At 35.5% G+C, this 14070-nt stretch overlaps 1 protein-coding gene across 1 annotated transcript in view; it reads right to left on the bottom strand.

Moving 5' to 3' along the window:
- Nucleotides 1-265: 265 nt before the first annotated feature.
- PRKX (protein kinase X-linked) overlaps nucleotides 266-14070 on the bottom strand; it is a 56399-nt gene continuing 42594 nt past the window's right edge. Inside the window, exons 5-8 of the mRNA XM_030451996.1 lie at nucleotides 8974-9069; nucleotides 4664-4721; nucleotides 2195-2272; nucleotides 266-414 (exon numbers count right to left, since the gene is read on the bottom strand). Of these exons, the coding sequence (XP_030307856.1) occupies nucleotides 289-414; nucleotides 2195-2272; nucleotides 4664-4721; nucleotides 8974-9069 (358 nt within the window). The 3' untranslated portion in view covers nucleotides 266-288. The remainder of the gene's footprint in view (nucleotides 415-2194; nucleotides 2273-4663; nucleotides 4722-8973; nucleotides 9070-14070) is intronic.

The raw sequence follows: 14070 nt of genomic DNA, 5'->3' as shown, positions 1-14070 counted from the left end.
CCTCCTTTGTTAACCAAGACTGTTGATAAATTATGAAGAGAGGCTTGGTGTGCCCCTCTACCAGCTCTCCCAATACTCTTGGGTAGATCCCATCAAGCCCCATACACTTGTGAGTGCCAGGTGCCACAGCAGGTCATTAACGGCTTTTCTCCTGAGTTATGGATGGGATTTGTGCCACTCTCTGTCCTTATCTTCCAATTAAGGGGGCTGAGTACCCTGGTGGTATCTAGTCTGGCTAATAAAGACAGAGGTAAAGAAGGCACACCTGGTCACACGTAGATATTGCTGTCAGAAGTTCTTGAAGATTTCCAGATCTTTAGGAGGTACCGGAGGTGTCTTGTTCCAGTCATCTTCAGGATAAGCTTCAAAATTGGAAGTATCTCCATCATTGGATACTTTTGGTACTATAGGAGGCTAGTCAAAACAAACACAATGAAAATGTTAGCACAGTTCCTTCAATGAGCTCCTCTCCATTTTTATTAAATCAGAAATTCTGTAAAAGACCTACTAAATAAAAAAAGGGTAAATATTTATTCAAGTTCTCTTTTTTCAGTATTAATGTATGGCATGAGAGAGATGCTTGCAGCTACACAGACACGTTCCAACACTTCTTCTAATACTTCAGTTAAATATTGAGATTAAAAGACACTTAATAATGCATGTACCAATTTTGTTTAGCAGTCAGGTTTTATCTGCTATAACTGAGCCTTTAGGCACCTGCTCTTACAGCATAATCTGCCACTTCCCTTCCTCACTCTTCTCTTCTATGGCCTGAGCAAAAAGGAATGTAATCACATTAGGTTCCTTTCAGATAAGAACGAGTAACTGCATTCTAACTGTAGGAAAAAAGCCTTCTCTTTTCACTGCTTTCAAATAAATTGACTGCTTTTAAGGAGGTTGAAATGACTAACATCTGTATGCCTCGCACTACCTTCTATGTTTTTTCCTAGCCTAGAAATAAATCCAAGCAGGTAAAGAAACTGCTGCAGTGTAAAAACTCATTCCACAAGGATGTCTGTAAAACCATCTTAATTCAAATGGATCTTTCTCAAAAAACTTGGAGGTGCCAAGAGCTTTGAAGTAGTTGTGTTTTATCCTTGTCTTTTATCACAGAATAGTTTGGGTTTGAAGGGACCTTAAAGATCACTTAGTTCCACCCTCTGTATTATCATGGTTTGTGTTCCTTGCTGATGCATGCAACCAGAATTTAGGAGTAAATAACTTGGAAGAATGTGACTTCTTTATGATAGATCTACATAAAACTTCAACTAGGTGAATTAATCACTAAAACCAGCTCAAAACCCAGTCATTTAAAGCAATGTAAATGTGTTTGGTTTAGTTTGGTTTTTTAAAAGGAAAAAAAGTCACCTACAGCTTTTTATCAGGATGTTGTTTACAAGAATACATCCAGAAATTTTTCATCTCTGTTTTGTAAGGACTCTTGCATTGTAAGAAACTAATGCAAAGAAATGAAAAAGCAAAAATTTGATTGGTACTTGACTGACTGCATATGGCAACCTCTGTTGCTGAAAATCACTGCTGCAAGAAATAGTACTAGTTAGAACTTAAGGAAGGAAAGAAAGAAGGTAGTTTTGCTTCCAAAGGGCTTTAAAAAGCATTTTGCAGTGTTGATAGCTTCTGCAAACGTTTGCCCTCATATAATACTAAAATTCAGTGTTGTTAAAAAGTATGTTAGCATTACATTCATAAATCCTTCTCTCACACCTTCCCTTGTCGTCCTACATATATATGCTTTATATTTTATTAAAGCATTTACCTGAATTGAACTTGGCACAAAAATTCAAAGCCCAGAGTGAAATACCTCCCCAGATACAAGGGAAAGTGACAAAAAAAGAAAATGAAAAAAAGAATATCAAACCAACAAACCACCCAGCACTTCCCATCAAAAACTCTAAACTGAAAATTACTTACTGCATTAATCAACTTTATCAAAATAAAGCAAGTATATTTTTTTACATTTCATATATAGACAGGAATGCAAATAGACATGTAATTAATTCTGCAGTGTAAAAGGGCAAAGATGCATGCAACTACTGGTGTGTGCATATACACATGTGCTCAGACTACTCTTATGAACACACAGATGCAATGAGCAATAAAACCTCAATAGATCAGTTTAAATGATCAATGATTTCTTGTTGCCATATCCTATCAATTATTTTGAAGAAAATACCTTTAGTCGCCTTTGAGGTACAGCATCCCAATCTATAGACCTGAACCATCGATGTCTCTTGACATCATCTGCTCCATTCTTTAAAAGAAAAAAAAAATTTACTAAGTTATAGGAATGCCAAACCATATATTTTATCATAAAAACTCTGGCATCAAGGCAGACTAATGGTCTATTTATCCTTTTTTTTTCCTCACGTGATAAACATTAAAATATTCTACAGGATAAATTCATAGCTTTGTTTCCCCAGCAGATCCTGAGTTCCAATAACAGGAGTAACTGGCATTTTTAGCAGCATTCTTTAGACACAAGGTAGATCAAAAGTAAGCTTTATACTTTCTAATTCTCACATCAAAAATGAGAAACTGAGGGTTAATTTTGCCTTATATAAAAGTCATGTCTGGACAACACATAGTTTTATCAAATATTACAGACAGTTAGTGCCAACAAGAAGTTCTCAGTACTGTTAGAAAAGTGTGTGTGTGTATAAACATTTGTTTTCATTTTAGAGATACAGTTAAAGGCATATTTGTCTTCCAATAATTGTTCTTTACTGGCTGTTTTGATTTTGTATATAAATAATGAAAATTTTTTTCCTTTCTCCACCCTCCCTCCCTGTTGCAGTTTGATTTTAGCACAGTCTCATTCCCAAGGAGGTAAGCACTGGGAAAAAATAGCTGGTTCTGTCTCGAGCCTAATAACAGGACAGTTTTCTCATGCACAGTACACTGCTCACACATGCAGCTCAATGGAACAAAGCATACCACACATTTGCTTTTTTTCAGATTTATGTGGAGTGGGACTGTCCATACTTAAATGCACAGAGGTAACACAGAGATTATTTATCACCAAGTTCCCTCGAAAGCAGATCTGACTGGATTCTTCACCAGAAAATGCCCAATGTAATTTAAATCTTTTAAAACCAACTACGAATAAAGAAAAGAATCAGGCTAAGGACACAATTGCCCCACCCCCTCCACACACAAATCCTGCTTCTAATTAGAACTATTTTTGATTTTGTCATTTGAGCCAATTGCAGGGAAAAACTCCAAAAAACCTCCAAAACAACCAGACTAAAAAAACCTGAAAGACAGCCAAACACTTTACCCTCAACTGATGTTGAATAAAGAAAGGTTTGCTTTTGTTTTTGTTTTCCTTCTTAACTGTCGAAAGATACAAAACTTTACACTAGCCAGTAACTTTCCAAATTTTCAGTTTATGAAAGTTTGGTTTTAATCCTCCTGCTGCCTTGCCCACCCCTTAAAAACACTGCAAAGAATTCTGAAGGATAAGAAAAACATTTGTTTCCTAGCTTTTCTTACCAGTCTAAGGCTGTGCATAAAGGAATTATGGACAGCAGCCGCTATACTTAAATAAGTACGTTCAAGGAACTTGGATGGCAGTGCATTTTACCTTCTTCACCTACATGAACTATAAATCATGCTTTGTGCAAAAAAGCAAACCTCTAATCTCCCCTGTCCCAGGAAATGTAAATTGTAGCTAGCTAAAGATTACACAAACTAATTTAGGTGCAACACTGAGACAACAGTAATAAATCAATGAATATAGGATTAAATTACTCTGCCAGATGGAGAAATCAGGCTATGTTGAGTTTTGTGTGGTGCTTTGGCAGTTCCATTTAAGTTCCCATCTTAGTTCAGGTAATGCACTACCAACCACAGCTACTGCACAGCTGCAGAGCTAAATAAGCTGGTAATAGAGCTGACATTTTCTTGGCATTACAAGTAGTACCAGATTTGGACACCTCACAGAATTCATTGGGTTGCTTGAGTTCCTTCTTGACATATCACAGATATAGGTGTATTTCTGAGGTAAGCTGGAATGCTACCTAAGAAATGTGAGCATATCTTTTGACTAGTAAGTTCTTGCCTTCAGAAGTCTGTTCAAAACAGGATGAATAATTCTTTTTGATGGAAGACCATTTGGCTGTGCTTTATCAGCAGCACCACCAAAGTACAAGGCATATGACCAAATATCATGGTACTACAACAATCTCTATATTCATTAAAGTATTTTTTTTTAAGTTTAAAAAATTATTAGTGTTTTTGAGATTAAACACTCCAAAGAAGGAAACAAAGCAACTGGGGCTCTGTCCTACAGGACTTAGCACCATGTTTCTAGTCTAATATAATTAAGTCTTCAAATTAATCAGTAAGCAGGTAGGGGTTTTAATTTATTTATTTTTGGGAGGGAAGGAAAGGTGGAGAATGGAGGGTGGGTTGGGGCAAAGAGGGAAACTATCATAAAGGACATCATTACTCGAAACAAATAATAATATGATTTCCAGAAACAGATGGTTAAACATTGCATTTAGGATTGCACAACCCAAATAATGTATAGAAAAATATATTGCAATTTCAGAGACACAGAGGAGCTTTTCTACATCTTTCTTACACAGTTCTTTCAGCCTTCTGCTATCTTCTGCATTACACCTACACATTTTATACTGACCTTCATATTTCCTAATCGTCTTGTCCTGTCAACCACAAGCAGCTTCTTAATAAGGTCTCTGTGGTAAATAAAACATGTTCTTTGTTAAACAAAAATACTTTATATTTGACAGTCATACAAACACAATATGAGCATATTCCCCTTTGAACAGCTGATACTGTGTATAATTTAGTCATTCATTTCTTTCACATTTTAGGACACTTAAGAGTGAAAGATAAAAAGGAATAATTTGTTCTAAAAGGAACTTGCAGAATTGCATGTTCCTTTTAGACTTTAAGAAACACAGGAGAAAAACATCCTTTCTCTCTTCCCTGCACACTCCCACTCCTCCAAGTAGTACCATATCTATCTTCCTTTTTCTGTATTTTGCTGGGCATTTAAAAAATCTCAAAATGGATCTCAAACCAATCTGTTAGAACACAACTGTAAAATATGTACACAAAATACAGATAAGGCTGCACTCTCAAATTTATGCATTGACATCCAAATGCTTTAGGCCGCTAAATATTCAGGGTAACCATGGAAGAGCTAGTCACCTTCTTAAAACTAGTAAAATCTATGAGCTTTAATTTAATTGAAAATTAAATGCCTCCCCTGAGATTCTGGTTCATTGAACAGTTGTACATAAAGCTAAATGACCATTCTAGAAGATATAAATAGAGATATAAATGACTTCCATTTTAATAGCAAGGTGCTTTAAATATTAAACACCAAAAAACTCCAAGATAAATCAAAGTGAGAATCACATTTTATTGATGTAGCTTGAATAGTAATGAGCTGAGAGAAAAATCTAGATGCACATTTCTATAAACATTTATCTCAAAGATTATTTTGACAGTTATTCTTAGAATAGAATTCCAGTGTCACTGCATAAATTACCATGACTGAATAAAACAAAAGTTTAGCCATCCTTGTTCTTTCTACATCTCCAAACAGGCCTAAGAGATGGAATACTGCATTAAATTCTGGGGATCTACAGAGTATGGCTAACTCCAGCTTTCAACTTTGCAAAAGTTTTTTTTAAAAAGGCCACTTTATTTACAGAAAAGAATGCAAAAATAATAATGACACTACTCCTTCCTCTCCATCCCTAACTGTAACATCTAATAGTATTTTGTGCTCTAACACAAAAGCAATTCTGTCCCTCAAATCACAAAAGCATATGCACCAAGAATACGTGAGCTGAGAGTGCATATGCTAGACTGCCTGAAAAGCTGTTGTATTTGGCAGGAATATAGTTCTAAAATTAACCTGGAAAAATATGCAGTTGCCAGATAAAAGGAGACTAAAAAAGTGAAGGTAGAAAGCAGTCTTTAAAACTCATGATCATTCCAGCCAATCAATGTCTGGATTAGATAAATCATGTGTCTGGCTCCTTTTACAGTCACCTTTGTAGAAACACCTCCTAGTTTTTGCAGAGAAGACTGCTCCTTATGAAGAAGGATAAAAGAATGGCTATAGCCAAAGTTTAGAACAGAAGTTGAATTGAAAAGAAATCCAGAAACCCAAAACTAGATTCACATGCTATATGTTCAATGATAAATCATGCAGTTTCCTATTCCAATATAACCAGAAAACATTAAATGGATCGTTCTTGGCTTAATTCAGAAATTTAGCTTAGAAAAGCTCAGTTAAGGGATGATCTTGCTCCAGAATAACTGTGTTGTCACTAAAGATGATGACATTTTCTGTATTCAGTAGAAGAAATACCCACATTGAAACAAGTAATAGAGAGTTTAGCAATTTTTTATTACACAATTTCTGAATTCTCTCTCTTTTCTCTTATGTTTAAGTCAAACCAATAGATGTGCTACTGTAGGTATTTGGGGAATTAATTATATCTCAAGATATTTCCAGACAGATAACCATCAAGGTGCTGCACTGATGTATGGTTTGGTATTTTTCAAAACCATCTTTGGAATCTGAAGTTTATAAAAGCAAAAAAAAAAACAACCCTGAAAAATAGATAGAAATAACTTATAAACTCATTAGTGGCCAATTAGTAGGTAGAGAATAATTAATAGTTATATTTTAACAAAAATCAACTAACACAAAACTCTGCTGACAGTCTTCTTTGAATTTCTATTGGTTAATTTATCATCATGACAGAAGCTGCTCTTTAGAGAAATCTGAGGTTATGGTCAAAGGTGTCAAGGACTTAATGTAGACAGGACAGAGGATTTGGAGAAAGCATCTGACTGAGTTGCAAGATGGATAACAAAGGGCCACAGTAGAGAGCAACATGAAGAGATACTAGCTCATCAGCACTTATACAAGACACACAGCCATTGTAAAGAGCAGTAAGAGGGTGAACATCATGCAGCAAGGAGGGAAAGCAAAAGCGGTACAAATTCAAAAGGCTAACAGTGAGGGAGGGTGACAAGGGGTTAAGCAGATAGAAAAATGTCTAAAAAACTCCAGTAAGTTTATATAGTACATCAAAGTAGGAAAGTTTACTCAGAGTTCAAAAAGGAAAACAGTTTTGCACCTACAAACAGAGCACTAAAGTTCAATTGTTATAAATTTATAAATTGTTATAAATAAAAGTATAGCACTAATCCTTCAGACATAGCCAAGATGCGACAAGACCCAATATGATCTTCGTTGTTCCTGAGACACCAACTGACAGGAAGAAGAGAGAGAAAGGAAATGGGATGCAAGTAAGGTAAGAAACAGGCTGTCTCAGAACAGAATAATCTTGGCACTTCCTTCAAGCTAAAGGTGCAGAGATGCCAAAGACTATCCAGTTCTGCATGTTATTGTTTAAAAATGGGAAGAAGAGCTGATAGAGCAAGACAGATACATTATGCTAACAACTCACTGAAGAAAGCAGTTGAAGCCTCAGGAATGAGATCACCAAAAACCAAGGTGTGAAAGGAGGAAAGCCCAAGCTAGAAACCCATAAGACCCTTAAAGGTAGGAATGTAATGGGAATGAGCTGCCAAGCACTCTCTGAAAGAACATCTGGATAAGAAAAGCTGGGAAAGAGCTGTATCAACAACTGTGTTGATTAATGTATCCTACAGTTCATTAGCATGTCTAGACTGAAGACCAATCTGTGCTTGCTACCAGAACTAGGAAACTTCACAGCATCAGGGGTCTTCTGGATAGTAGAAATCAGTGTTGTTTGTAAATGTCAAACAGAAACAGAAGCTAACAGCATATCTAATTTTAAACACTTTCATTGTTAGACAGGCTACTAGTGATAATCTAATCTGAGCTGCTCATGTTCTGACCAGACTCTTGTACCTTAATGCACACAACATTACGCAAGATAACTTGGTTTTCTTCCTAAATCAGGCAGGGTCAGGAAGACCTGACAATGAGACTAGACTAACTGGAACCAGCAAGTAAAAACTCTGTTAAGAGCAGACACAAACAGATCTCAGCCTAAGGTGATGTAGACATGCTTGACTGAGTGCACTTGATGACTAAATGGAGTCTTAAAAAAAATCATCCTCAAATGATTATTTTTGCAAGAGATTTCATAAAAGTTCAGAGAAAGTTTGACAGATTTCATTAAGATTTGCCATACAACAACATTTACCTATTTACCTAGTGTTACAGCAAGTAAGTGCCATCTCTAGGGTCACATCTTCAAAACACCTTGAATAATTGACCAGTTTATACTAAACTTCCTGTCCTCAATCACTCATCACTGCTTTAGAGAAGAAACTTGATGTTCAAGATTGCAGTTTGTTCTAATGCTTACTAAAAATTATTTAAATTATGGAATTTTTAAACTGGAAAAAACTATTTCATTTGTAACACATCTGCAATGCTTGCAAAATACTAGGAATAAAACCCATTCATGTATATAAGAGACACTGAACTATGGCCCTACTATCTGGAGTGGAATTTGATTTTACTCTGAAACTTTTCAAGTATCAGAGAGTTCATCCATGTAGTTATGATGAGACTGATTTAATATATGTGCATACAATGGAACAGTTTAGTGTTCACTTGCTGCCCTCCTAACTTTTACTCCTATTAAATTATCTCTTAATTTCTTTCTTCCAGGCAACAACTTGGTACCCATGAGCTTTGTACAAAGTAGAAAAGCATTTAATATTCCAAAATATGCAAAAATGCAAGAGAGGCAGATATTATCTTACAACTGTACATCCAGCATGAAGACTACTAAACACAGTTTTACTTGGGAGTGAAAGAGTAAAAGTAATCTGAAACGTTTTCTAACATGGTGTTTCAGAAAACCAGAATCTGGTAGCTGGTCTTCTGTGAAGATGCATTAGAAACAGTGCTCAGGAGGTACTTAGATTATAAAACAGTGTTGGGAGTCATGGACTTACTTTACATACAAATCCAAATGTCTCGGGAAATCTATTTTGCCAGCAAGAATCTTCTGATATATACCAAATGGATTGTCATCAAAAAATGGAGGAAACCTATTTCAATACAGCAATTTTTTAAAGGTTAGAAAAAGAATTTCTAAAAATCTTATCAACAGTATTATGTCATATTAATTATTTTCAGAAATCATAGATGATATAGTTCTTTTTGTAGGGCATCATGAATCAAATACTAACTTGAAGAGTAACTTAAGGCTGCTAATTGCAAAACAGAAAACATTTTTCTATGCAACACATTGAATAAAGAATTAAAACTGAAGTATTACAAGATATTTTTCTTGTATTAACACAGTAAGAATATAAACAGATTTTTATGAAACAGATTTTCAGTGTTAAAGTAAAAAGTGCTATGCCTTTATCAATAAAACCAAATGTATATTTTTCAAAACAGCATTACTATTTCTGATCTTGCCCAGTAACTAGTCTCTAGATAAAGTATCAAAGGACACTCATATGAATAGATCGGTCAGTTAAGCTTTTTACTGTACTTCTTGAATTCAAATATGCTTTGTTAGAGATGGTTTGAAAGAGACAAACTGTTCAGAACCTGAAATTCCCTCAAAGGGAAGCTGTGTTGGACAGCTAAAGTACTTACTTCCTAACCTTTCCCAGATAAACAATAAGAAACCAAGATGCAATTAAAATTCTGTATTTACTATTGTTGAGAAGTTCTTCATGAAGATATGAGCTAACAGAGAGTCTGAGATTGTTTTCTGCTGTGCTTTCTTTACTAGCACAATACATACCCTTGTTACTGCACAAGGCAAATAGTATTGGTACATCAATACAGCCAGTATAAGCAGCATAGACAACAAGTTTTCTGAGTGGCAGTCCCCTTTTTAGAAGTAGAAGCCATTCAGGGAAATGGAATGACTAACAACTCATTCACTAATCTCAGTCCCACCTTCACTTCTGTAACATGACCAAAGCATGCCTCTTACTATGCTCCTCTCTCAAACTCCCTACAGAATAGAAACAAAAGGGATTTTGAGTATCAATCATATTAATAAAATTCAACAACTAATACAGTCCAACATCTAAAATATTAAATATCTCCCTAATGTTTTACAATTGCTTCCTCAGATTACACAATTGTGTACATACACACACAAATACAGTGTGGGACTTTAGAAAATAATTAGTAGGAAAAATAAGGTGAAAACAATGTTTTTCCATTTCACATTTTCTTTAATTTTATAATATTCAAATTAGCTTATTCTTCAACAAGTACAATGCATTATTTCCATTATGCAAGTATTTCCAGAATTACTAATTTCTTAATTCCTCAGCTGGTGGATTCAAGTGGATTAGCAGCTCCTTTGAAATGCTGTAAAATTCAGCCACAAACAAAACCAAATTCTGTTAGAATAGTTAAGTAAAGCTGTCTGCATGCATAAGGAAAAACAGGTAATACTTCAAAGCACAGGAAAACATGAAAAAACTAGCTCATTAAAGAAAGACTGAAGAACATTTGTTGGTACTGTTCAGAAAGCCTAAGTAGTTTTATTATGGAACAACTGAATATTCTCATCTAGAAAGAAAATGACAAATATAAGATTCTCAGGAAAAAATATTAGTGTTTTAATTAATTTCTGCTTTGACACCAAAGAACAAGGAAAATGTGACATATTTAACATGCATAAAAATTTTAAACACAGAGACTGTCATATAAAATTTCCTTTTCAGGCAGGCAACATCATGTCCTTTGCATTATCCAAAGCAAGTTGACACACAGCACATTCAATGTCCAGTTTTGTATTTGTTATTACACATCAGTGTTCATCAATGCATAAGAAAATTGGAATGAGATTTTGTATCTCGGTACTAGAAAAGTGTCAGCTGCAGTAAGCAGAATAATCTCAAATGCAGGTTTTTTTCCTCCATTTCCAAACATTCTGTACACCACTGATGTGTGAAATCAAGAAAAGTAGTATATGTTTTTGCTTATTTAAATATGTTTAAATTGCTTTTTGCTTTCCCACTTTGAAAACCTGAAATTACTGTGTCTAGAATTCTTTAGAGAAATTCAAATCACACTCAGCTATAGAATAATTTAATGGCAATACTGATTAAAGTGCATTTGAACTGTATGCAAAATAAGGACAGCTTTGAAAGATTGCCTAGTTCTCTTATGGACAAACCAAAAGCAACAGTACAGGTTTTAGACAAAACAACACAAGTATTGTGCTGGAAGCTACTTAATAAATCAACAAAACTCCCTTGAGTTTCAGACTGTAATACAAATACAAACAGCTGTCTTTTTTCCACCAACTGAAAAGAAGCTGAAAAAAAGTTCTCTGTATAGGGGACAACAGCTGCAAACCATCCCTTTTGCTAACTGATTAGTAATAATGGCACTGACATTGGTCTCAAGGACCACCGGCAGTTTTTTGCACTGCAGAAGTTGTAAAACCTCAAGGGAAAAACCTGCAGGTCTGAGAGCATGAAACTGCAGACAGGAGCCATTAGCAACTCTAAAATTATAGAACAGTACATCACATAAGACCACCAAAGAAAAACTAAAAACAGAAAGCCCACATTAAATGAGAAAATTTAGTGAGCTGAATGTCTGATGACAGTACAATTACGGCCTAATATATCTAATGTTAAATAAAAATAAAAAGTGCATCTTCCTCTAATGTAGATTGTATCACAACACACTCAAAATAACTATATCTTTCAACTCTTTTATTAATAGCATGTTTAGCTTGTTTAGATTAAGTCTGTGAACTCGATATTGCTAATCTGTTCTATAAAGATTTCTTCTCACTCCTAGTTCTACTTTTTCTTTCCTGTTCCTATATTTTACTATCTTAAGCCTAAATGGGAACATGGCTTAAACCTAGGTATGTGCAGATCTAGAATTCCACACACCTCTAGAGATTAAACTGGAGAAATCAGACACTGTAGAACCAGAAAGTGTGGTTTTGTTTGTTTTTAAAAGAACCACTTCCTTATGCTCATATTTACCAATTATTTTCAGTTGCTTTTGGGGTTCAGAGAGCAACTTCAGGAAATAACTACCAAATGTCCTAAGTAATTTACTTGAAGACAATAACTCAGTCTTTAAATCAGGTTTCATTCACCTTCAAGTCATTTTCGTATTTCATAAATTTCTTTGAATTCCAAGGGATAAAGTTACCCAGAACTATTTTTTGCATTAAAAGACTTGATAATAAATATCCAGCTATATCTCCTGTTCGTGCCAAAAAGCATTTTAAAAAACTATTGCCGACAATAGTGAAAGTCGATAAATTGCTTTAAGTATATACCCTACAAGACAATCTGCCCTCCTAAAGACATATGCAAGCCACAACCCCTGACCCCATCAATCCCCCAAGCCCCAGAATCTTAAAAATCCTAGACAAGTAGTACCAACCTATGCCTACCCCTTAAAAAAAACCCAAACAAACCAAAACAAAAAAAAAAAAAACAAAACAAGCAAAAAAACCCCACAAAAACAAATGAATGAAAAAACCCACCACTGAACAAAACCCAAACTAACAAAATCAAAACCCAAACTAAACCAAAAGAACCCAAACAAAACTGGAGAAGTCCCTATCCCAAGGGAAGGAACAGGGACTCCATCTGAACACTAAAAAATAAGAAAAACCCCATGAATATGAAGAGGATATCTATACAAATAATGTAGTAAAAACTCTTGCGAAATCACCTGCAGCAGACACCTGCTCTGTCAGTCAGCCTGTATAAAATCTCAGCTGCCTTCTAGAAATGTGTAGTTTATCTCTCTTGGTTAAGAGTCTCTATAGCCTAAGTATTTATATTAAGCTTGGGGGAATCCAGATCTCATCACTTCAGATATATAGTGTCAGGATACATAGGATCCTATGTGGAAATGGTTGCAGCTGCTCCCTTTTTATAATGAATATATACTGGTTTTAATTCAGTAGAATATATAGTTGTACTTCAGCTGTACTTTAGCTGTACTCAGCTGTAATTCAGCACTGACTCCACAGATGAGGTGTTGCTTGACTTATCAGCTGTAGTCAGTAGAATTACTAATTAGAGTAGAAATAGAAACACGGTTTCCAGAGTTGAGAGAATCCTACTAAAATATGTCATAGAAAGGAAAAACATCCAATATCCACTTACACTGAGACCACGAAGCCCAAAAAGAGCGGAGTGGTGCCACTGAAATTCTTGGCAGGAAGGTAAATCACTTAAGACTACAGCTGGGAGACTGCAGCACCTGCACTCATGTTACAGTACCAGATATTTTTATCTACACCCTTTATGCTGTCTAGAACTAAGATTAGTAGCAACAAAGCTGCTTGGAATCTCTTTCTCCCCTTTCATTCTGCTGAGAAGGATTTCCTTAACCAGTTTGAACTGCTTGCCTTTACAGGGAACACTGAAAGAAAGTTGAGGCCTGGGCTCAGCATAGATCAGCCTACAGAAATAAAGTTTTATTACACAAGTCAGCCAAACCTGCCTGGGTCAGCAGAGAACTATTAGTAGTTTTTTAAGCTTTTTCTGTCCAGAAATTGCCTTTGAGATTCAAAGTAAATGCATATGTAAGCATTAAGAAAGCAAGCAGTGGGCAGCAATGCTGTCCTGCAATAAAGTTTTGATGCTATTGCATTGACTTCACAGCAAACGTGGTGGACTGGAGCTCTAAAGTGATCAAACATCAGGGAAACTGCTCAGGCAACCTGACGAGATTGTCAAAACACCAGAACAGTAACTAAAGTAATCCCGAGCTGTATAGAGACAAGGAAGAATGAATCCATGCAAGAATGTTTTTGTTCTGGCCACTCTGGACCTGCAGATGCAGAATGAGAGGCCACAGAGGCAACCTGACGCTCCTTCAGGGAACAGCAACGCACAGAGTACACTGGGCCTGGTACCAAGAAGTTCTAATGGCTATGAAACCAAAACTAATCAAATATATTACACTTCTTCTGAGGCAATGAAAGTCTTGTTTCCACCTGCATTTGTTTTACTGCATCAACTATGGCAAAATCAGTTTTTTCAAAACTGCAAGTACCTTCAAATGATATGGCCAAGATAAAAGAC

The sequence above is a fragment of the Calypte anna genome, chromosome 1 (assembly GCF_003957555.1).
Source record: "Calypte anna isolate BGI_N300 chromosome 1, bCalAnn1_v1.p, whole genome shotgun sequence".
In the NCBI taxonomy this organism is placed as follows: domain Eukaryota; kingdom Metazoa; phylum Chordata; class Aves; order Apodiformes; family Trochilidae; genus Calypte; species Calypte anna.
This window is presented reverse-complemented; position numbering and strand designations above follow the sequence as displayed.